Source organism: Aspergillus karnatakaensis (assembly GCF_047715665.1).
Source record: "Aspergillus karnatakaensis strain CBS 102800 unplaced genomic scaffold BJY04scaffold_1, whole genome shotgun sequence".
Classification (NCBI taxonomy): Eukaryota; Fungi; Ascomycota; class Eurotiomycetes; order Eurotiales; family Aspergillaceae; genus Aspergillus; species Aspergillus karnatakaensis.
In genome coordinates, this window is record NW_027395713.1 from 285,504 (window position 1) to 305,474 (window position 19,971).

The 19,971-nt window shown below is 51.7% G+C and overlaps 8 protein-coding genes across 8 annotated transcripts; 4 read left to right on the top strand and 4 right to left on the bottom strand.

The window, feature by feature from the left end:
• Positions 1-342: 342 nt before the first annotated feature.
• BJY04DRAFT_175642 (DUF614 domain protein) lies at positions 343-2,013 on the top strand. The gene is made up of 4 exons (XM_073709361.1): positions 343-1,312; positions 1,356-1,700; positions 1,759-1,814; positions 1,873-2,013. Exons 1-2 carry the CDS (start codon positions 568-570, stop codon positions 1,589-1,591), a joined length of 981 nt encoding a protein of 326 aa, XP_073577142.1. The 5' UTR covers positions 343-567; the 3' UTR covers positions 1,592-1,700; positions 1,759-1,814; positions 1,873-2,013.
• A 125-nt stretch (positions 2,014-2,138) lies between these two features.
• Positions 2,139-5,068, top strand: BJY04DRAFT_175645 (PalH/RIM21 family protein). Its single transcript, XM_073709362.1, has 2 exons — positions 2,139-2,587; positions 2,672-5,068. Exons 1-2 carry the CDS (start codon positions 2,479-2,481, stop codon positions 4,762-4,764), a joined length of 2,202 nt encoding a protein of 733 aa, XP_073577143.1. The 5' UTR covers positions 2,139-2,478; the 3' UTR covers positions 4,765-5,068.
• Positions 5,069-5,175: 107 nt separating this feature from the next.
• BJY04DRAFT_175647 (uncharacterized protein) lies at positions 5,176-7,841 on the top strand. Its single transcript, XM_073709363.1, has 2 exons — positions 5,176-5,421; positions 5,469-7,841. Exons 1-2 carry the CDS (start codon positions 5,311-5,313, stop codon positions 7,383-7,385), a joined length of 2,028 nt encoding a protein of 675 aa, XP_073577144.1. The 5' UTR covers positions 5,176-5,310; the 3' UTR covers positions 7,386-7,841.
• BJY04DRAFT_175649 (short-chain dehydrogenase) lies at positions 7,842-9,056 on the bottom strand. The gene is made up of 4 exons (XM_073709364.1): positions 8,445-9,056; positions 8,216-8,396; positions 8,036-8,170; positions 7,842-7,992 (listed from the first exon to the last, which is right to left on the bottom strand). The coding sequence occupies exons 1-4, from the start codon at positions 8,973-8,975 to the stop codon at positions 7,856-7,858; spliced, it is 984 nt and encodes a 327-aa protein (XP_073577145.1). The 5' UTR covers positions 8,976-9,056; the 3' UTR covers positions 7,842-7,855.
• Positions 9,057-9,468: 412 nt separating this feature from the next.
• BJY04DRAFT_175652 (uncharacterized protein) lies at positions 9,469-10,931 on the top strand. Its single transcript, XM_073709365.1, has 4 exons — positions 9,469-9,677; positions 9,724-10,007; positions 10,051-10,166; positions 10,210-10,931. The coding sequence occupies exons 1-4, from the start codon at positions 9,530-9,532 to the stop codon at positions 10,847-10,849; spliced, it is 1,188 nt and encodes a 395-aa protein (XP_073577146.1). The 5' UTR covers positions 9,469-9,529; the 3' UTR covers positions 10,850-10,931.
• On the bottom strand, positions 10,922-12,992 carry BJY04DRAFT_175653 (pepsin-like aspartic protease). Its single transcript, XM_073709366.1, has 5 exons — positions 12,739-12,992; positions 12,114-12,651; positions 11,792-12,069; positions 11,524-11,748; positions 10,922-11,479 (listed from the first exon to the last, which is right to left on the bottom strand). Exons 2-5 carry the CDS (start codon positions 12,431-12,433, stop codon positions 11,142-11,144), a joined length of 1,161 nt encoding a protein of 386 aa, XP_073577147.1. The 5' UTR covers positions 12,434-12,651; positions 12,739-12,992; the 3' UTR covers positions 10,922-11,141.
• Positions 12,993-13,835: 843 nt separating this feature from the next.
• Positions 13,836-17,391, bottom strand: BJY04DRAFT_225412 (uncharacterized protein; the record flags this gene model as incomplete). The annotated part of the gene is made up of 6 exons (XM_073718206.1): positions 13,836-14,818; positions 14,862-15,154; positions 15,207-15,254; positions 15,298-16,286; positions 16,331-17,180; positions 17,238-17,391. The coding sequence occupies 6 exons, from the start codon at positions 17,389-17,391 to the stop codon at positions 14,042-14,044; spliced, it is 3,111 nt and encodes a 1,036-aa protein (XP_073577148.1). The 3' UTR covers positions 13,836-14,041.
• Positions 17,392-17,580: 189 nt separating this feature from the next.
• BJY04DRAFT_175660 (putative UV radiation resistance protein (UVRAG)) lies at positions 17,581-19,968 on the bottom strand. Its single transcript, XM_073709367.1, has 2 exons — positions 19,749-19,968; positions 17,581-19,702 (listed from the first exon to the last, which is right to left on the bottom strand). Exons 1-2 carry the CDS (start codon positions 19,815-19,817, stop codon positions 17,942-17,944), a joined length of 1,830 nt encoding a protein of 609 aa, XP_073577149.1. The 5' UTR covers positions 19,818-19,968; the 3' UTR covers positions 17,581-17,941.
• Between the last annotated feature and the right edge of the window lie 3 nt (positions 19,969-19,971).

A 19,971-nucleotide genomic window follows, 5' to 3' on the forward strand; every position in this document is an offset into this window, starting at 1 on the left:
TGAATTTGACTGTGGCTTCTAACATGTCTGTTTCTTGCGAGTAAGAAGAACATACCTGACTGGCTCACACAATTCCAAAACTGGCCAGCAGCGCTTGAGGCGCAGCCTGTGATCCGACGAAGAAAGCGCTTAGAGTGTGAACAGCGCAATGTGACAGGGTGATGCTATGTGATAAAGAAACACACTCCACAGCACTATCCAGGTCTGTAACCGGACACCAAGCCAACCACAGGCCTAGGTTCTGTGAAAAGCGCTCGGGATTATGCAGCTAAAAAGAGATCGTCCGAGCTCGAGCCATCGAGTCGTGATCGCCCCCGCAAGGCTGGTTCAAAACTACCTGCGCCATGCCAGTGTGACTTGTCTCTTGGAAATTCGCTCAGATCTTTCACATCCATTTGGATTGCTTCAGTTGCCTGCTTCCTTTCTCCGTTTTTTTCTTGGTGCGTGTCCGATAATCAGAAAGGAACGACTCGTTAATTGATGCCGACTATCTGAAATAGATTACGACTGAGGAGCTCGTAGCTATTGCTTGTGCTGGGCAGGTCCTGGTCGAAAGCTGAAGGCAACATGAATCCAAGACTGCGTCTGGATACCTCCAACATGGGGGTGAATCAGCGATATTCCTACTTGGAGACCCCGGTAGAAATGACTCCTCCCAGTCAGGTCCATTCGCGCCTTCCTTCTCCCCCAGCCGTCCAGGACTCTCAGTCGTTCCACCGGCCTCCGCCCATTGACATCGAAAAGACACAATACACCGCACAGAATAATGGCGATATCCAAAGCCCGGACATTCAACAACACCCTGCCAATTACGCCCCGTTTGCGGAGCATACACCCCAACAAGCTGCGACTTTGCCTCGAGAACCAAATCCACTGCCACCAAGCTCCCCAGGTCCTCTTCCAATCAAGGCTGATCCTTACGTGCATCCGCATAGCTATGGACATCAATCACCACCTATTGCGCCTGATGCTAATCCTCTCCACTCACCTACATTACCTTACTTTCCTCCTCCGATAAGGTCACCGGCGCCGCAAGCGCCATCGAGCAATGACCTGACATCATACCACCGTCCGGGCCAGATATCGCACCCCAATCAAGAGGTACAAGGTGGCGGATGGAGTCATAGTCTTTGTGATTGCTCGAGCAGCATTGGGATATGTTGCTTCGGGCTGCTATGCCCTTGCATATTATACGGCAGGACCCAGCATCGTCTGTCCATGAGGTCGAGAAAGGAGGATCCAACGAACATGCTTGGGTACGAGACATGTAATGGATCCTGCACCGCAATGGCCTTGTTATGCGGCTGTCAATGTAAGTACATTCCAAGGGAGCCAAACTGAAACTAACGGGATAGGGCTCATGGCTACTGTCCAACATACCCGAACCCGCAAGGCATACGGAATCCGGGGTAGCATTGCAACAGACTGCGTCCGGGCCACTTGTTGCACGTGCTGTACGCTCATTCAGGATGAAAAGGAGATACGGAAACGAGAGGAGGAGCGGGCAAAGGCAGCCAGAGCCGCCGGGGCTGCGCTTGTATCTCCATACCTAGCCCCGGTGCCAATGTCGTACGGTCCACCCCAAAGGTGAACGAACCTCTGCCCTTTGACGAATGACGACTTGAGCTAGGCGATTTGAGTTTGTTTTGAGCGAGTTCAAAGCTGGATACCCCCATGACTAGATTGCGTTTCGTGTGAAGCTTTCATGATTGTTTATGAAATCAACTCTGAACACATAGCGTATGATGTACCACATACCAAGGCCACTAAATGTGATGATGTAGCTGGTTCGATGCTTGCTCCCCTGGCACCTCCTGCTGGTTCTAAGCCATTGTGCTCATGGTGGAGACTAGTTTGTACGAGGCATCTTACTTTAGTCGGCGGCTTTGTACCTCCATCAGCAAGCGTACAAACCAATAGATGTACAGATTAGTAGAAACCAATATGACGCCGGCGGTGACTGCAAATTCAAATGCAGTACTAACCATCCAGTGTGGGAATACAGCGCCAGCGCCCGCGTTGCTGCGGAGAAAACACACGAGAACTGCCCAGGGGCGGTGAGGACGGCGAGGCCGAGATCTGGATCTGGACCACTTCTGGCTGTGGCGCAAAGGCTTCTTTCGCTCGACGCTGCTGAACCTCAACCCCAGAAAACCCACCCACTACAATTCCTGGATTTGTACCCCGTACTGGTCGGTCACACTCACTTAATCTGGTCTTGGACGACATTTATCTCGCGTAAATCCTGTGTGCTCATCCTACGCCCGATTCAACTCCGTGTCTCACCAACCGTCGAGAGCCGCCCCGACCGTCTGACCTGACCGACCGATCGCCCCCTTCCCGACGGACTCGATGCAGTGATGGGCCTCTGAACGAGATTCTCCCCAACTGCCATATGGAGCATTGATGCCTACGAGTCAGATGCTCTCACAGAGTGTATGAGTTGCTTTGTGACGTGACTAGTGCTTTGCTACGACCATGGAGGATGATGGTCGACTTGCTCCCCGCCAAATATGGGCTCGGCCTACGAGCACCACTACGAGGACATATGTTCCCGGCTGCACTCCTTTCCTACTTCCAAGCGATGGTATGCCCCTCATCCGGTTATGGTCCTGCGCGGCCGGCCACCTCACTCGCTCAAACCGCGTCCGCTAATGCTTTGACTCTTAAGGATACGTCTACATAAATCGAACCTACTCTATACCTCTCGCCGAAAATGCCGTCTTCGATCCCATGTGTACCGCTACACCGACGACGACAGAACATGCGGGCGCTGCGCTCGATATTCGCGACCCCTTTTACGCGTCGGTGACTCCGCTATTATATGCCATGGGCTGTGCCACGGTTGTCAGCTACTTGCTTGTCATCATCCTGCTCATTACCCCCCGGACATTCTACGTTGGTGGTCCTGGAGGTGGCGCAAATTTTCTAGGCCGGCACGGAATGGTCAGCGGCTCATACAGCAACAACTCCTCTGTTGTGGGTGTCGGTGGCCGCCCGTGGCTGCAAAAGCTGGCCGCACTGCTCGTTGCTATATCCCTCACAATAGCGACTGCTGATTCATTTCGCGTGGCCGAAAAACAGTACGACCATGGTTACTCGGACGCAGAGGCGCTGACTTCAGAGGTCATTGATGGAACCGAGCTTAAGATATTTCGAATCATCTCGAGCACCTTTCTTTGGTTGGCGCAGGTCCAAACACTAATCCGTTTATTCCCGCGACATAAAGAGAAAATTATGATCAAGTGGGCGGGCTTTGCCCTCATCGTCTTGGATACCATTTTTGCGATTTTGGATAAATTCTTGGTCAAGACCAACACTACGCGACCACGACTATATGAAGATGCGATTCCAGCTCTCAGTTACCTGTTTGAACTCGCCCTTAACCTCCTTTACGCCGCCTGGGTCATTTTTTACTCCTTATCCAAGCACCGTTTCGCCTTTTTCCACCCTAAGATGAGAAACATCTGCCTTGTCGCGCTCTTGTCGTTATGTGCTGTTCTAATTCCCGTCGTCTTTTTTGTCTTGGACATTGCAAAACCTGAAATTGCCGGATGGGGTACTTACATCCGATGGGTCGGATCCGCAGCAGCGAGCGTGGTAGTCTGGGAATGGGTCGAGCGCATAGAGGCCTTGGAACGTGACGAGAGGAAAGACGGTATCCTTGGAAGAGAGGTCTTTGACGGCGACGAGATGCTCGACAATACGCCTTCAGAAGAAGTTGATTGGCCGCGCCAGAATCACGACCGAGGTGGAGGCACCGGAATGTCCTCGGCTTGGGGGGGCATGATGGGACTCGCCCACCGGCCTATACGACCACGCGCAGCACCCAACAATCAGGCCGCTGCAGCTGTCAAGTCACGAAAGCGGAAATCCGCTCGACCTACACCACCCCCAGCAGCTGTCACACCCGTTAGCCGCGCCGACACCACTAGCGCGGCTAGCACAGTCTACAATGTGCATTACTACCCGGTTTCCAGCCCTACTCCACCCGTTGCCATGCCTTTCATGGAGGAAGAGGACGAAGGTTCTGATGGCGATGGAGAAAAGCGATTCGCCGTGATTGAGGATCAACAACCCGGCTTGCCGACGCACAATGTATCTACCGATCCCGACCGAGAGCAGTCACCTCAGGTCGTTAACGTCGACCCGCGGTGGCGGAATATTCTTAACCCTTTCAAGAGGAGACATGCGGCCTTACCACGGGAAGTTGCCTCAGCACAGGCAGTGGAGGAAGGCTTCATGTCCGATGAGCAGACCCAGCGAGAAGACACTACAGAAACTACATCTCGCCCTCTACCAGACTTTTTCTCTCGAATGGCCAACCCCGGGTCAAGGCGGCAGAGCGCCACCGATCCGCTTCAAGTTACCGTCATCCCGGCTCGCCAGCGCGGCCAGCATACATGGTCTCCCCAGTGGTTTACAGACGGCAATAGTCGGCTAGCTGCGCGGCCACATGATCCACGCATGAAGGTGATCCGGCCGCAAGTCCAAAGCGCCGCTCCTTGGACCGCCGCTGATGTGGAAGGGTCCTTCAGCTCTCCTGACTACGAGTTGCGTTATGATCCTGAAACAGCGGCTCTTATACCCGAGGATAATCCCGCTGACCGGCATACGCAAGCTGAATACCCGATGCATTTGCCAAATCACGGGGATCATGCCCAGGAAGCGCCAGTCCCAGAGGGTCGACAAGGTGGCCAGAGCGAAACTCATACTCCGCCGGATGTCGACCCTAACAGCGAAGAATCGCGGCATCAACGCTAGTGGTGATCGTGACTACCCACTTCTACTTTAATTGTTCCTTCGTCTTTCAGTCTTTGGTTTGAATTTAGCGGGGAGTCACGGCGGCAATCTACCTACAGCATATTTCATTTTGGATTAAACTATCTGTGTTATGCCTAACTCAAAAGGTCTGGGCATTTCCTCCATACTTGGCAGGAAATCGGAGAGTATTGGGCGGAGTTGTATACCAAGATACCCTGGAGATGAATTTGAATTCATAACTGGCATACATTCTATATATAAACCATTGTCTATTTTCTATATACATTACCTATGGAGTACATGCATATTCTGACGCTGTGTAATCCTAGTTCCTTTTCTTGGATCTCGAATGTGTCATAAATCTCAGCTCGGAACCTTAGGCATCCGTCCACTCCGTAAGATTCCCCCAAAGTTCTTCGACCTTCGACCTCCGCACAGAGGTATTTCTCACCCATCTCCGCGTCACCGATCGATGCCTAACTCTGTCGACCGGATATTTCCGCCTTTAGTCGATGTTGCGCCGCCATAGTTGTTGGACGTCGCATCATGGCGGCTGTCAATCGAAACATGTTTGATGCCTGCGTTGTCTCTGAGCGGCCGCAAGGCGCATCGCTGCTCGTTTTGCCGCTCAATCTAATCGCGCAGATTGTCTCCTGCGTACGTCTCTTTTATCTTGAGTTACTGTCATATGCTGACTCTTTTAGATGGACGATGCAGGTGATCTCGCTCGTTTATGCCGAACATGCCGGGTCCTAAACTACATGGCCCTGCCGCAGCTCTACAGAAACCTTACCTTGACCTCTTACGATAAGATCCGATATCGCGGAGACGAACCCGAAGGCATGGGGAGTGCTAGTCCGTTTACAATGGGGTTGAATGCCGTCATCACACGACCGTATGCATCGCTCGTTCGGTCGCTAGCTTTGCGGGGTGACTGGCGGGAGCAAGAGTTGGAGGAACATGCGCGCGTCGGCCGAGTACCGGACTCGTCAATGATGCTGAACATTACTGTTCGAGCGGCGGTGGATAGAATGCCAGATTTAGAAAGTTTTCGCTGGGAGCTCAGCACCAAAATGCTGGAAACGGTATACCTCGGGTTGGCGCAACTGCCCAAGTTGACTGCTCTTACAATCAGATTTCCGTCGAGTCGGCATCCTCGACCAACGACTGTCATCCCGGCAATGCCGCATCTGCGATATTTGAGCATCACCGACATCGACCCGCTGTGTTACCCGGATGACATTTCTACGCTTCTCTACAAGGCGAGAAAACTAAGGGAATTAAAAATGCACTGGTCGCCGCGGATGCGGAATATGCAGGAGCCGAGTGTGATGCTTCACGACTATTTTCGCAAATGCATATCAGCGAAACAACCATTGTCGGTCAAGAAGTTTGGAATGGCAAACTTATATGCCCGACACAGCGAAGACTTCAATCAAGCATTCGATACCTATACCGTGGAGGAGGTGACGATGCTCCATGAAGTTCGGGCCGACTTGGCCAATCTAAACACATTTGTGGATAGTACGTGGCCTGTCGTACCTCATCAGGAGATGCGCCTCAAGAGCATCAGAGCAAACGTCTACAATCTCAGGCAATGCGACTTTCTAGGTAGCTTTACTGGGCTCGAAAAGATCTACTTTACCGCCTCGACCAGCCCTTGCGATAATATCAACTCCCCGCGGCAGTTAGCCCCAGCCGCAACAACCCTTACACCTCCAGCATCCGATAATACAGCCACCGACCTCATCACTCCGACGTCAGCCGACTCCCCCTCGAATCTCCCGGGCCTGCAGGCCAGAATTCGGGATAACTCGATCAACAACATCGTTCTCAACCACGCTGCAACACTACGACATCTTCTGCTTCCTGCACGGTGGGCTCTGTCAACAAGTACGATAGCCCGCATCGTACATTCGAGCCCACAATTAGAACAGCTTGCTTTTGCAGCAGACTTTTCAAGTATGGACACCCTGGGGCTACTTCTGCCGTTCCTCCGCAATCTCCAAGCATTGCGCCTTCTTATACCCACGGGTACGACGCCTGAAGTTTGCAATAACAAATTCAGTTCAAAGGATGGAGAGGCACCCCGGTCTTTATCAGAGTTCGTCGAACTAGACGACGAAATCCTCATTGAGAAGCTCGGCGAAAGTCTTGCCGATCAACAACTCTTTCAACGTTTGAAACTTCTAGGTTTCGGGCGCAAAGCGTTCATTCTAGGCGAATATTACACCGTCCCGGTGGAGCGAACACAACCAAATGGAGTCCAGTCTTCAACACCCGTAGCCTCCCGAGCACCCAGCACAGATGACAAGAGTCCTCTAAGCTTCGCTGAGCCAGAACAAGAAAATACTGGTCTGCTGAATACTCCTCCGAACAATACACAGGCCAATACTCCAATTCATAAACAACCACCTTCACTACTTGGGAAGCGGACGAGAGATGACGAGTCGTCTGTTGTACCTCTCGCCCAACGACGGACCGCCCTTGAACAATTTGAGGAAGAGTGCATTCCCATGGGTGGTCCTCGAAATCGCACTGTCCGACGACGGGTCCAACGCGCTAGCTGGGACGTCCTCAAAAAGTGGGAGATTTGGGGGTTGGATACGCAGGAGCTTTGATGACTCCACCGATTTCACAATATTGCACCCACATAGCATTCCGGAGCTGGTGTTATTTCCATTTATACCCGATCCAACTCTTCGAATTATCATGATACCACTTTACTGCTTTTTCAATTCAGTTTCCTCTCATGAGTCTCCCGGTTGAAGAACCTCACTTGCGAATGGATGGACATATCCTACTTTCACTTTGGCAAGACATACCACGCTGCAAATCATATTTGCTGCCTCTTTGTATAGGGAGCGTTTGTATGGCTGCTATCTCTATTTTTGGGTCGGCTTGGTTCAAATGTTTTTACCATCTTGAGGCGGGCAGGAGTAGGGGCAGAGATCTAAAGGTGCATATATATGGTTGACATGGTATTTCTCTCAGCTCTTACAAAGAAATAGAATAAGATCCGATTCCTCGGTCCACCACGCACTATCATGTACCACAGCTAGACTTATTATTAAGCCCAAGAAACAGAGACTTAATACTCAAACTTCTCGCCAACAATCTCCTCGCTCAGTTTCCAAAGCGATTCTGCGTCAACGGGGTCCCGGCCCCAACTGTATATCTTCTCAGCGGGAACCGGCTGGCAGTCATCCAGGTAGGCGCCATTGTGCTCTGATAAAGTTAGAACATTCAAGCCCCAGATAAGAGTACTTACTTTCAAGACCAATCTCCTCGTGAAAAGCCGCATAGACATGGGTCGCAATCCCTTGTTGTATGGTCTTGAAGAACTTTGACCACTCCTCTAGAGCGACCCAGAACAAACTGTGACCTTGGGATCGGTCCTTTTCCACTATAACAAGTTAGCATTGAAGTATCAGAGGCAAGCCCTACATACCTAGACTCTTTAACCCCTCCTCGCCCATGGCTTTTCCTAGGTTGGTTTGAATAGCGCCTGGGTGGAGAGAGACCGAGATGAGGCCTCGCTTGGAGAGCTTCGAGGCGAGCGACAGGGAGAAGAGCATGTTTGCCGTCTTGGACTGGCCATAAGCGAGCCATTTATCGTATGTTTTGCCATTCTATCGAGGTTAGTGGAGTAGGAAAGAAAGGATGGTAAGTACTCTTACATCAAAGTTCCAATCCCAGAGCCTTACCCAGCCCAGTCGATACCCGCCGCTGCTTACATTGATGACGCGGGCTGGAGTGTTCTCGTCGAGCAGCTTGTTGATGATGAGATTGGTGAAGAGGAAATGGCCAATATGGTTCGTTCCGAACTGGGACTCGATTCCATCAGGCGTCAGTCTATGAGGTACAGCCATGATTCCGGCGTTATTGACGAGGACATGGATCCTCTCCTCGTAGCCGTTGACTTCGGCAGCTGCCTCTCGGACTTGGCTCTGAGATGCAAGGTCTAGCTTGAGGATCCTGGTGGCCACGTTGGAGGTCTCTTTGATCCTGTTTGCGGTCTCAGTTGCTTTGGTAACATCTCGATTGGCAAGGATGATGAGGGCGGGGGCGTGCTTGGAGATTGTGATGGCGAACTCGGCTCCAAGGCTCCCAGGGGATACTCCCGTGATGAGGATGACCTTGTTGCGGATCGAGGCAGAACAGTCTGCCGCGACTTGCTCGCCGGTTGTTTGGAAGGAGTATGAAGACATGGCTGATATAAAGAACAGACTCGGAGAGAGAGGAAAGACATATTTATACCTTCCACAGGCAGTTAGACGACGGAGTTATCGTCTTGTCACCGACGAGGCTGATTAATTTTGGTGTATACTTCCAGATGATCGACAGTCGTTCTTTCCTGTTCAGGCCAGATTTATGCATCGACTTTGACCCTAATTAGGTATAGCGCTGACTGCAGCCACGAGTATATCCTGGCTCCCACTCAACCGCACCTTCTCTCATCATCTCCAAACTCCATGTCCCAACCAAGTGAGGTCGTTTTTGCACTCCAGAATGGCTCTGAAGCTTGCGTCTTTACCTATGAGCATGGTCCCCTCAGACTCAAAGCACCACGAAAGCGCGGGCGGCCAAAGGGGAGTGGTGAGCCTGTTAGAAATGGAAAGTGCCGTTCCTGGCTAATAGAGATATAGTGAAACTTGTCAGACCTGAGACTCAATTACAGCACGATGACTTTAGCTTCGATTTTATCAACTATACTCAAGACAGGAGGGATGCGGCATCGCGAAGGACTATACGTCGACGAGGAATGCTTCTCCATCTGCGAGAAAAGCGCCAGAAGATGCTGGGGTCTAGACAGCACAAGATAGCGCCATTGGTTTCTCTAGGTGGCGTGGACCCTTTCGATGCGGTACCTCTAAAGATGGAGCCTTATATGCATGATCTGCTAAAATACTGTACGCACCACCCACACACCACCAAATTCGTGGTCTAACCAACCAGGCTGCACCTCGATCTGGAAAGATTTCTACCGGCTCGAACACAAGGCCGGCATAAACTTAATGTCAGATTTCTGGATGCCCTTGGCCTTTCACGACATTGCGCTGCTACATGCCTTTATTGCCTTCTCTGGCCATTATGCGAGCCAGACTTCTCCAACAGATCGACGGCCTTCAATTATACACCACATGCAAAAAGCCATCTCCCAGGCAAACACTAGAATGGCCAAACCTGAGGCAGTCTCAACCGAGATGCTCGTCGTCATTGCACTAATAGCGATAATACAGGTTTGCACAATCGTCCCTGGGTAGAACCCACTGACGTTGACAGAACTCTCACGGAGCAAATGAGAATTGGAAGCATAGCATGCAGGGGTTAAGAAACTTAATCAACTTTACTGGTGTCAGACTGGAGCAGAAGCCTCTAATTTTGGGAGCAATCTACCGGTAGGGAAATAACACAGTTATTAAACTCTACTAACTAGAATAGAGCCGATCTCAGTGGCTCAATCGACACCGCACAAACTCCATACTTTGCTGATCATTTCACCCTATCCAAAGACCCAGACTTTATTCCACTAAGTAGTGGGTTCGCCCAATTCGAGTGCGAGAATGTTCTTGATTGCAGAATCAAATACAATATTCAACGCATACACAGCACACTGATTGCAACGTGCAGACAAGACGCGAGAGACATGGCCCAGGTAGCAAACTGCCGGTTCATCTTTACGGCCTGCCAATACGAGCTTTTATCTTTCACCTGTGCTACCCTTCCCGATGAGCTCTGCCGTGTCTCTTTGCTCATGTACATCCTAGCGGTCATGGACGAGCGCCCGCGGACAGAGATGGCTTATGAATGCCTTCTACTCAAATTCCAGTGCCTATGGAGACTAGTTAAACAGGGGCTGCTGACTTCCCAGTTTAAATTATGGTCCTTGTCCGTTGCGATAACAATTACAAGACATTGTGAGATACTAGATTGGTGTCTATTCGAGTCATCCATGGTTCTCAATAACCTGGGGATCTCGACATTTGATGCCTTTCATGACACTCTCCAGGATTTCCTACCGGTTTGCGACTTTCGGTCAAGGGACGTTTGGGGGCAGCATGATGGTTGGCGGCACAGGTAGAGCAGAGACTGAGAGCCTGGGAGTTGTCTTACTTGAAAAGAGTGTTATAACTGAGACAGGGCGATTGCTATGTCTGTTCTTTCATACCCTTATTGATTTATTTCACAAGCCTGTCTACCGTACCCTCTCTTTTTGCGGTAGTATCATTGGGCAGTACTAAAGTACGCATCAGAGCTCTGGATGTTGCTTGCCTACTTCTCGCAAGCCTGTTTCATCCTCTGTTATACTCTCGACAGTCGAAAAAAAGACACCATATCCTGTAGGATGACTGAGGAGTCAAGACCGCTAAGCCCTAAGCCTGCGGCGCAATACCCAGGCGGGGCCCCTGCGCATCAAAAACAACATACTGGCTCTTCAGAAAGACATCACCAAGGATCGCAAAAGGCAGGCCCTGGTTCCCCTGAATACCACCAAAGCAGGTGGAAGATCCCTCAGTGACAGGGGCGTACTTGATATGTGCACCTGGAACGACGGCGTCGTAGCCGTTGATCGTGATGGTGAATGAAGGAGGGTTCACAGAGCAGGGAAAGACCCAGCCGCCGTAGAAGAAGTTATCCTGGGCGCCGCGAATTTGAGAGTAGTATGTGCTTGCAATGTCGTCGTCGATCATGATGAGGGTTGTGCCGGTGTCTGCAGAGTTAGTGGCTGAATGACTATTAAAGCAGAGTACTCACCTGCTATAGCATTGAAACGAGCCGATCCTGCAGTGGCACGGAACATCCAGAAACCTTGGGAGCTGTCAATGTCTGTGTAGGTAAGCGAGCCCGTGTATTTGATTCTGTCAATGTAGCCGAAGTCGTAGGATCCCGGAGCCAGGTGCTTGAGGGTTACCGCAAAGAGGGGAGCATCGAGCTGTGACTTGACCGTGTCGAAGAAGGTAGACTGGGCCCTGGGTTGGACTGGCGGGATTAGCAGACTCTCGATCTCGAGACTACAACATACCGGTATTGATAGCGCTAAAGGCTAACCCTAGCAGGCCATCGTTGTTCTGGTCTTGCAGGAATTGCTGGCTGATGCGCTGGGCAGCTTCAACTGCTTGTCCTTGTGCCGTAACACCACCAACCGTTACATTGTCCCTGTAGACGTCACCGCTGGCGCTGCTCCCGTCACCGTATGAGATCCTCCAGCTGTATCCGGGTAACCTGGTTGCATTTACGGACGCGTGGTAGACACTATGGCCGCGTTGCTGCGAGGAGGGAAGCTCTTCGGAAAAAACCCAACTAATCGTCTTAGCTTAGTCCCTATACGTAGTGTATGCACTTACAGATCTGCAGATCCGGTATCAAAGTCCAGGTTCAAGATCGTGCCACCGACATCAACTGGGGTCAGATACTCAAGGTCGTATTCCTCCGGGGTGGCCAAGGCACTGCCGTGAACTGCAGCATCCTGTATATGGGTGGGAACAGTAGCTCCGTACTTGTTCAGGGCATTGAGATAGATGCCTGGAAGGTTAATGATGCGTTTGGGAACCTGTCGTGTGAGCTGGTTGACAGTGAAGCCTTGACGAGGAGTGATGCTGGGAGCCGCAAAAGCTGCGGTGGATAGACCAAGGACGGCTGTTGCGAGTGTGCTAAGGACCACCATTTTGACAGACAAGAGTAGACTCAGTAGAGTAGTACCGAAGCCAGCCAGAAGTGGGATCTGGGGACGGGCTCTTATACATGTGTTCCCCTCAGAGGCTGATGCTCAAGAGCATCGCAATCTGAGGTCCCACTGATTCGGGTTCAAGCAGTAGTTACTAGTGCGTAGGAGCCAGTGACGATCTCGCTCTGCGATGAGCATGTTTTGGGACAGGACTCAACCTAGTTACACCCGTGTCAGGAGTGCACGGCAGGACATGATTCAGGCGGGTCTTGGTTGGCGACTTTGTCACGCAGGGGGAAAAGTACCTGATATACTAGAATCAAACACGATGCCTCTCAGTGGAAGCCGAATATTGCTTGTTGTGCTTGTTCAGGGGCCAAGAAAGCTTCTCCTCTGCGGGACCTTAACTGGTCTTGATGAAAGATCGCCATCTTTAGCGCATGGCCTTGATGGAGTCAGTCAGGCCAGGTGGAGAGCTTGAGAAATAGCCCGGCCGGCGAATTGTACCAGACCGGGAGTCCGGGACCCCAAGGTTGGAAGGATTGGAGCTGCAAACAGTCCACACATTATTGGCGCAATGATAGTATGAAGGGAGAGACGAGGTCGGAGGAATTGTGTCGGGGAAAAGAGCGGCATTAAGCGAAGAAGTATAGGTGTGAGCGAGGAGTTGCCTCATTGGGAGTCACATGAAGGGATCCATCCATTCATCACCTTCTTGTTCTAACTTCCAACAACATCTCCTCAGCGAAATACTGCTGATCATCTTCAGGCTTTCTGGCGGCAAGTCGGCTAGAAAACACCCGACCAAAACAGGTTCTCTTGAACAATTTGAGACTAGGACACCGCCCTCCATTAGACACCCATCTAGTGCGCTTTCTTCGTCCATCCCCTTGAACAGTTCGTCAGAGAACAGAGTTGGTTGTCTGCAATCAAGCCTCGTGGTTTGCTGATCTTCAAAGCCCAAGCGAACCTACCTAGCCTTAGGCCACTAAATTCCGATAGCGCCGCCGATCACCACGGGCATGAAGAGGGCATCATCCATTGGACCATCCCTGATGGAAAGTCCAGAATCATAGCAAGACAAACCAAATATCTCAAAACATAAGGAGCATTTCAACTGTGTGGAAGTTGACATGCAGCATTCTTAAACCGCCGATAGAATCAATTCTCATCAGACAAACGCGTCTCGTCATGGTCACACGAGCAGGCTACCTACTCTCCACCTAGACAGTCTCTCCTACACCCCCCAGCCTGATGTCCCGGATTACCGCAGTAGGCAAACTGCCTACCGTTACTGCGGTGCATCTATGTATATCCTTTCGCATCTCCAATGCTACGCTCTGTATGACAACAGAAACACAACGCGGAGAGTTTGACCAAAGTTGTGTAGAAGGCAGCTGATGCAGCCCAAGCATATTCACATTGCTCATCCAAATCATGAAAATCATAACCCAGTCGGCGCGCAAAGCCAACTGGAAGACATAGTGCGTACATACAACAAGATCAAGGCCGTGCCAGAACACTATACATTGTATCAAAGGCCACATATACAAAGCACGTACACATCCGGGTATTCTCGTAAACCATACCAAAGCCACAGGGCAAGACTTAGGACTGCATGAACTGAGACGGAAGATTCCCTGCAGCCCCAGAATCAAGCCCCTCGCCACTCCCATCATACTGCTCGTTCAGCAACACCTCGAGCATGTCAAACTCACCCACCATCGGACCGGTGCCACCAAGGCCTTGATCCACGACGGCGGTGGAGGAATTGAAGAACTGATCAAGCGGCAACGCAAACCAATCAGAGACTCCGGGGTTCTGAGCCGGTGTATGATTATCGTTTATTGATTGCGATGGCACAGCGGAGCCATCTAGATCACCAGAGGGAGGCGTAGCGCGGGGTTCGTAGAAGTTGTAGTATACGGATGGCGGAGGGGGCATGAAGCTGACGTTGATGTTGGACGAGTTTATTGGTTGTGCCGGGATTCCCGCAAGGGGATCGTGGACAGAGGTCATTGTTGTGGTGGGTGGGTGAGTGTCTGCGTAGCCGAGGTTCTGAGTGTGGGACGATGAATGTCCGGGGCCCCAAGTCTGATTATTTATGCCGTCGCGACGGGCTGGGTTCTCCCGGGGGCGGGGAGAATGGGCTCGAGATGTCGGGGCAGATGCTCGATCTTGGCCATCATTGTCGCCGGTGCGGTCGAGAGGGGCGAAGCGGAGGAAGCGGGTGCGAATGTTGGTTGTTAAAAGTTCGAGGAGGCGCGCAATGGCGTGACTGAGGTGAATGTCGTCTACAACGCATGTTCGTAGTGCTTCAATGGTGCGGTCTTGGAGGTCAAGAGACACTCGCACGTCGTCTTCCTTTGCTCCAAGAGTAAAGGTCTACTATGTTAGAACAGTCATATGCACGCTTGATGGAACTTACCTTGAGAATAAAGATCATCCCTGACAAGATACGGAAACATGTTCGGACGGGTGCATGTTTTAGATGGTCACCTGGGACAAGATCCTCCAGCACTGTTGTAAGAATTTTACGAGATGCGTCGACGACCTCTTGGATAAACGGCTCGTTGATCCGATACAATTCCATGAGCACATGAAACGAACCACCGCTGCCTGATGCTGACCCTGGCTTGCCTTGCGCCTGCGCAGCCTCATTGGACATAGTCGTCCACCGATCGACTACAGCTTGCAGAGCCAAAGAGTTGACGTATAATCCTGAATGGTTAGTTGGTACTCCATCCATGGATGTATTCGATGAGAAACTCACGAGTGTATTCATATTCGATCATCAAAATATGCCTCATTGCAGGGTGCACTAGATGGTCAGTATGCCCTTACTGTAGCTATGAGTAACTTACACTCAGTTGCATCGATATTCTGTCGCCATTCGCGAAGGAAAGGCTGGAACTTGTCAATCTGTTCCCGATAGCGGCCGCTCCGAATGAGGTCCGAGGTCTGTTCATTCGATGCGAACAGAAGCTGGTTGCTCTGATACATAATCTTGGATATTCCAAGCCAGCAGTCGTGCATCTTGTCAACCTCGTTGGCTTTGGAGCCAGTCAGCGGTGTGGGTTGAATATCATCCGTCCATTGTGGTAGCGGAAGCATGGACGGGATACCCAGCCGGCCACTACTTTGCGTTATGTACACTAGAATCAGACGGCGAAGTCGCCGTTTCCGCGTCTGTTCCGCAGGCGATTCGGAGAGTGATTTGTCGGTCTTTTGGTCAAAAACTCCTAACTCAAAGGCCAACGCCTGTGCTGTGCTGAGCAGCATCCACGACATTCGGTCTGACCGCCAAGCTGGTTCAAGCCATGTTTGAAAGGCCACTCTGCCCTCCGGCGCGCCGCTGGAGCCTCGATGGACAGCGCTGTCGCCATCATTGTCTAGCTCTTTTTCATATCGCTGAGAGTGGGCGTCGAGGTCGAGCAGCGCGTTCTCGTCGTCGCCAGGAGGAAAGTGTAGATTGCGGGGATGCCAGTCGGTGAGGATCAACAACGCCTCAATCGTGCCTAGAGATCTCAGATTACCCTTGTGACTGATCTTGGCCGCGGTGGGTGCTAGATCAAAGGACCGAGGTTTGTTGATGCCGATGCCGTTTTCGCCAAACTTTTCCTGACCCCAAAACAAGCGCTCAATCATCCCACGCAGATAGGACCAAAGCCGGTCGTGTATGTAGAAGGCCCGGGAGTGCGCGCCGTCTCCGTTCGGTTTCATGTGTCGCGAGGCAGCGGTCAAAATAGTGACGGCTAATACCGGCTCGTCGGTTAGGAGTGAACGGTGTGAAGAAGGATCTGCGAAGTTGGGTATCACAATAGGGCTCAAGGGCGCGAGATGTTCATAGTAACTAACAAGTTAGTAGACTGTAGTGGCCGAAGAAATGGGACATACTATGCAACGTAGGCCATAGACTCTTCCACTGAAAGCCAGCCAGCTCGGACAAAACGTAGTCGCGACCATGCCTTGACAGCATCCAAGAAACCCGCGTCCGACGGGCGATCTGCAGAGCTTGGTCTACCGCGGGCATCAGAGAGAGATTCTCCAGAAGCCAAATTGCCCTGATAGTATCCCCCAGTATGCGCAGTCCCGGACCGATGCTGCCGTGAAAACGAGCCCCCCGCACTGCGTGGGGTCCCCGCCTGAGTCAAGGAGGACATGGGTGAAGCCAGCGAAGAGGCAGACTGCCGCGTCGCAGCGTATCGGTTCTCAAGGCTCTGGCGATTCAGGTCTTCGGTCCTTCCAGCCGCCTCGGACAAGAGATGTAGCGCATCGTGACTGTTGCTGATCGCAGGGGACAGCAATTCCACGGCGGTTCGGTTCATCATGGGCTGATTGCCCTCGAGGCTAAACCGAGGGACCGATGACCGTTCCCCAACAGAGTAGACTGGATGCCTTGTATTCCGTACGTCGGAGTATTGAGTCGTAGATGCAGAAGAGCCGGCAGTATATTGATTACTGTTATTCGACAGCGGTATGTGGCCGTTTGAAGGGGATTTATTGAACCACTTCTGACTGGATGGTTCTAACGGGGGTTCTGGGAAAGAGGACGACCTTGCACTCGGGGAAGCATCTGTTTTGGCGGCCAAGTCCCCAATCATCATCCGCTTATCGCGACGGAGAACATCGTCAACGGATTCATCCACATCCGAAGTCTTTCGTTTGCGACGAGTGGCGGAGAATTCGCAGCGCTTACTCTCGCGTCGGCATCGTACACATGGTGGAGGGCGGGGGTTGTCGACACCTAGAGCGCCAATCCATGTCAGTATGTATCTGAGTTCCCCGCATGCCATACACTCACTGCCTAGGTCACACTTGACTTTTCGTTTACGACACGGGTCGCAGGCTTGATAGCCGCGGCGATGCTGCGTGTTTGACGGCGACGGCGACCTGCGAGTGGCAGAGTCCTCGCGAGAATAAAGGCCATTATCCGGCTGCGCGTCGTGTGTCGCCATCATCGCGAGGGAAATTGGCCCAGACCAGGCGCAGACAGGCTGGATGGAGACTTGTCTGGGGTTTGCCGATGCAAAGCGAGGACGACCGCCAGAAAGCGTGCGAAGCGGTGGGGAAGTTGGGGTGGGGGGGCGTTTCGTTTATCAGCCGCGGCCGGGGACTTTCTTGCAGCACAATAAGACCAGTAGATTAGCGAGAGCAGGAAGTCAAGAACCAGCCAGCGACTGTTACCTAAATGTCCACTGGGTAATGCGGGGTAAGGATCTGGACAGGTTCCCTTGCGTCGAGTGAGGTTGGGGGAGGTGAAGCGTGATCCAGTGATCGTGGCCATGTTATCAATCGGAATCCATAGTTAAGACTCCGACCCCTGTTTTTTAATTAGCCAAGTCCATCTGATGAGGTATTTCTTTATTTCCTATCCGTGATTGACTATCTACAGGTACTAGTACTCCAGAGTGTGTACTTTACATATATACAACTGCCCAGGGGGAGCAAAGTTAGCCGCTCTCGAAGACACTAGCACAACATAGTTACATCGGCGCCGACGCCCCGTTAAGCGACTCCATACGAAGAAGCACTCGCAACTGAAGCAATTGGCTTCTTCCCCTTGTCGGGGGAGAATTCTCCATTGAATTTCGACATTGGGCTCATCCCTCTCCGGGGAATGACGGTTTCGCCATATGCAACGCTGTCTTCGCTACCACGGCGGGAAAGACTGGGTGATAACCGCCCTGGGAGCAATCCGCGTATTCCCCCAGCTTTCCTAGCTGGAATCTCCGACGAGCGCGCAGTGAGAACGTACAAGAGATATTTGAGATTCGGAAGGGTGTGTCGTATGTCTAGGACCCGCAACCCCTGCTTGTTTAGGAGAAACTCAATATCCTTGTTGAGTAGGAATACCCCGTATTCAAACCGGTATTGTACGTTCACCGGATGCAAAGGGTATGTCCTCTGGGGCAAAGACGTGGATATGGGGTCCTGAATCAAGGAGCCTGACGAGTATGGAGTGATTGGGTATGGCACAGGGATCGAAAGGTAAAACGATAGCAAGTAGACAAGATGCGCAGTGTAGCCCAGTGCTGCCGCCACCACGTCCCGGTCAACATCTGCAAAATTTGAGTTGGGAAGGGCCAGGCCAGCAATGGTAAAAGCCAGCGGTTTATCGGGTATGGGCTCAATGGGGTAGATGTGCAAAAGGTCTTCGGATATACGACGAATTTGACCCTTGGCGTCCTCTGTATTCTGGTTCAATAGCTTCAAACTAGAGCCTAGTTTTGAGCGCGCATCTGGGAGATGGCTCTGCACCTTTGCCCGGGTGCAATTTCCAAATTCCATGGCTTCCCTCCTAGATTTAATGCTTGCAATCAGCTCTTCCTTGCGTTTGTTGGCTAGGCGCAGCTGTTTGCGCTCGCCTGAAATAGCCGTTCGAGTAAGCGTAAGCTTGTCACGGGCTCGAGCCGCTTCGCTTGTCGCATGTACAGCATGCTGGTTTTTCTCGAGGATGGAGTTAATTTGGGACTCCAACTTTTCTCGAGTAATCAGAGCGTCCTGTATACATTCGTCCAGGTTGGCGAGGCGCATCAAGGCGTCGTACGAGCAAGTCGGGGCCGCCGTCTCACTAGAGCTTGTGATTGATGGCTTCCAAACAGGGGGAATGTCCGTCAGATTGGTGTAGACACCATCCGGGAAATGAAAAAGAATGGAGTTTGCAGGAAGTGGCTGGTGAAAGCTGTCCAGCGTCTGGCCGAGAAATTGCAGGGACTGCAAATGTAGTTGCAGTTCCACGAGCACGATATAATCATCCATTGCCGCCGTCTTTACCCAAAGTTTCAGTGTCATACAATCCAAACGTGAGACCAATGGCCCGCAGAGGTTTAGGTCAAAAGCTCGGAAGCTAGGGTTCATCGCATCTTCCATGATTTCACTGACGTACACAGGCTCATCGACGCCGTCGCAATGAACAGAGAACCAGGCATTTGCCATTCGGCTACGGGTAATGTCCTCCAGCTTGACCTGCCTCACCTGCGGATTGGGGTCGCTCCATGGCAGGGTGCTTTTCCGACGAGGCGGTCGTAGAGGGAGTAGCGGTTCAGTACGGCCACTCTGATTGCCAGATGCGGCAGATGATTTGAGGCTTGTGAAGGATCGCGAGTGGTGCAAGGACCGATTGGCGTCATGCGCGATTAACTTGGACGGCGATTGCAGGGAGTTTGGAATATCCTCATCATCGATTGTCTTTCCCCGAGTTCTATTTGGGGGATTGACAACAAGGTTTCGGACGGAGATGCCTTGTAAATGCCGTAACTTGCGACCCTGGAGAACATATAAGCTGGAGTCTTCCCCTTGCAGGTAAACCCACCGATGGATAGAGCGAGGGTCTCTCGCGGCGACTGCTAGCGTCATTGATCAACCCATCCATGGCTGCCATTGCGAGCCGTCAAGGGAGCTTGAACTTCCTTTTGTCCTCATCAGTCGATGTAACACATTAAATAAGGTTCAACCGTTGTATCAGTCCAAAGAGCGAATGTAAAGTCCGGAGTAAACAGATCGAGGGCGAGGTGGTGCCAACTCCGCTTGGCAGT

What these genes read in the sequence shown, in the direction of transcription:
- BJY04DRAFT_175642 (XM_073709361.1), top strand. Translation starts at nt 568, where the DNA reads ATGAATCCAAGACTGCGTCTGGATACCTCCAACATGGGGGTGAATCAG. An exon ending in CTTGTTATGCGGCTGTCAAT is followed by an intron (nt 1,313 to 1,355) that starts GTAAGTACATTC and finishes CTAACGGGATAG; the next exon opens with GGCTCATGGCTACTGTCCAA.
- BJY04DRAFT_175645 (XM_073709362.1), top strand. Translation starts at nt 2,479, where the DNA reads ATGGAGGATGATGGTCGACTTGCTCCCCGCCAAATATGGGCTCGGCCT. An exon ending in TTTCCTACTTCCAAGCGATG is followed by an intron (nt 2,588 to 2,671) that starts GTATGCCCCTCA and finishes TTGACTCTTAAG; the next exon opens with GATACGTCTACATAAATCGA.
- BJY04DRAFT_175647 (XM_073709363.1), top strand. Translation starts at nt 5,311, where the DNA reads ATGGCGGCTGTCAATCGAAACATGTTTGATGCCTGCGTTGTCTCTGAG. An exon ending in TCGCGCAGATTGTCTCCTGC is followed by an intron (nt 5,422 to 5,468) that starts GTACGTCTCTTT and finishes TGACTCTTTTAG; the next exon opens with ATGGACGATGCAGGTGATCT.
- BJY04DRAFT_175649 (XM_073709364.1), bottom strand. Translation starts at nt 8,975, where the DNA reads ATGTCTTCATACTCCTTCCAAACAACCGGCGAGCAAGTCGCGGCAGAC. An exon ending in GGAGGGGTTAAAGAGTCTAG is followed by an intron (nt 8,171 to 8,215) that starts GTATGTAGGGCT and finishes AACTTGTTATAG; the next exon opens with TGGAAAAGGACCGATCCCAA. An exon ending in CGAGGAGATTGGTCTTGAAA is followed by an intron (nt 7,993 to 8,035) that starts GTAAGTACTCTT and finishes TAACTTTATCAG; the next exon opens with AGCACAATGGCGCCTACCTG.
- BJY04DRAFT_175652 (XM_073709365.1), top strand. Translation starts at nt 9,530, where the DNA reads ATGCTTCTCCATCTGCGAGAAAAGCGCCAGAAGATGCTGGGGTCTAGA. An exon ending in CACTAATAGCGATAATACAG is followed by an intron (nt 10,008 to 10,050) that starts GTTTGCACAATC and finishes TGACGTTGACAG; the next exon opens with AACTCTCACGGAGCAAATGA. An exon ending in ATTTTGGGAGCAATCTACCG is followed by an intron (nt 10,167 to 10,209) that starts GTAGGGAAATAA and finishes TAACTAGAATAG; the next exon opens with AGCCGATCTCAGTGGCTCAA.
- BJY04DRAFT_175653 (XM_073709366.1), bottom strand. Translation starts at nt 12,433, where the DNA reads ATGGTGGTCCTTAGCACACTCGCAACAGCCGTCCTTGGTCTATCCACC. An exon ending in GATACCGGATCTGCAGATCT is followed by an intron (nt 12,070 to 12,113) that starts GTAAGTGCATAC and finishes TAAGACGATTAG; the next exon opens with TTGGGTTTTTTCCGAAGAGC. An exon ending in CTTTAGCGCTATCAATACCG is followed by an intron (nt 11,749 to 11,791) that starts GTATGTTGTAGT and finishes TAATCCCGCCAG; the next exon opens with TCCAACCCAGGGCCCAGTCT.
- BJY04DRAFT_175660 (XM_073709367.1), bottom strand. Translation starts at nt 19,817, where the DNA reads ATGGCAGCCATGGATGGGTTGATCAATGACGCTAGCAGTCGCCGCGAG. An exon ending in GACCCTCGCTCTATCCATCG is followed by an intron (nt 19,703 to 19,748) that starts GTGGGTTTACCT and finishes TATGTTCTCCAG; the next exon opens with GGTCGCAAGTTACGGCATTT.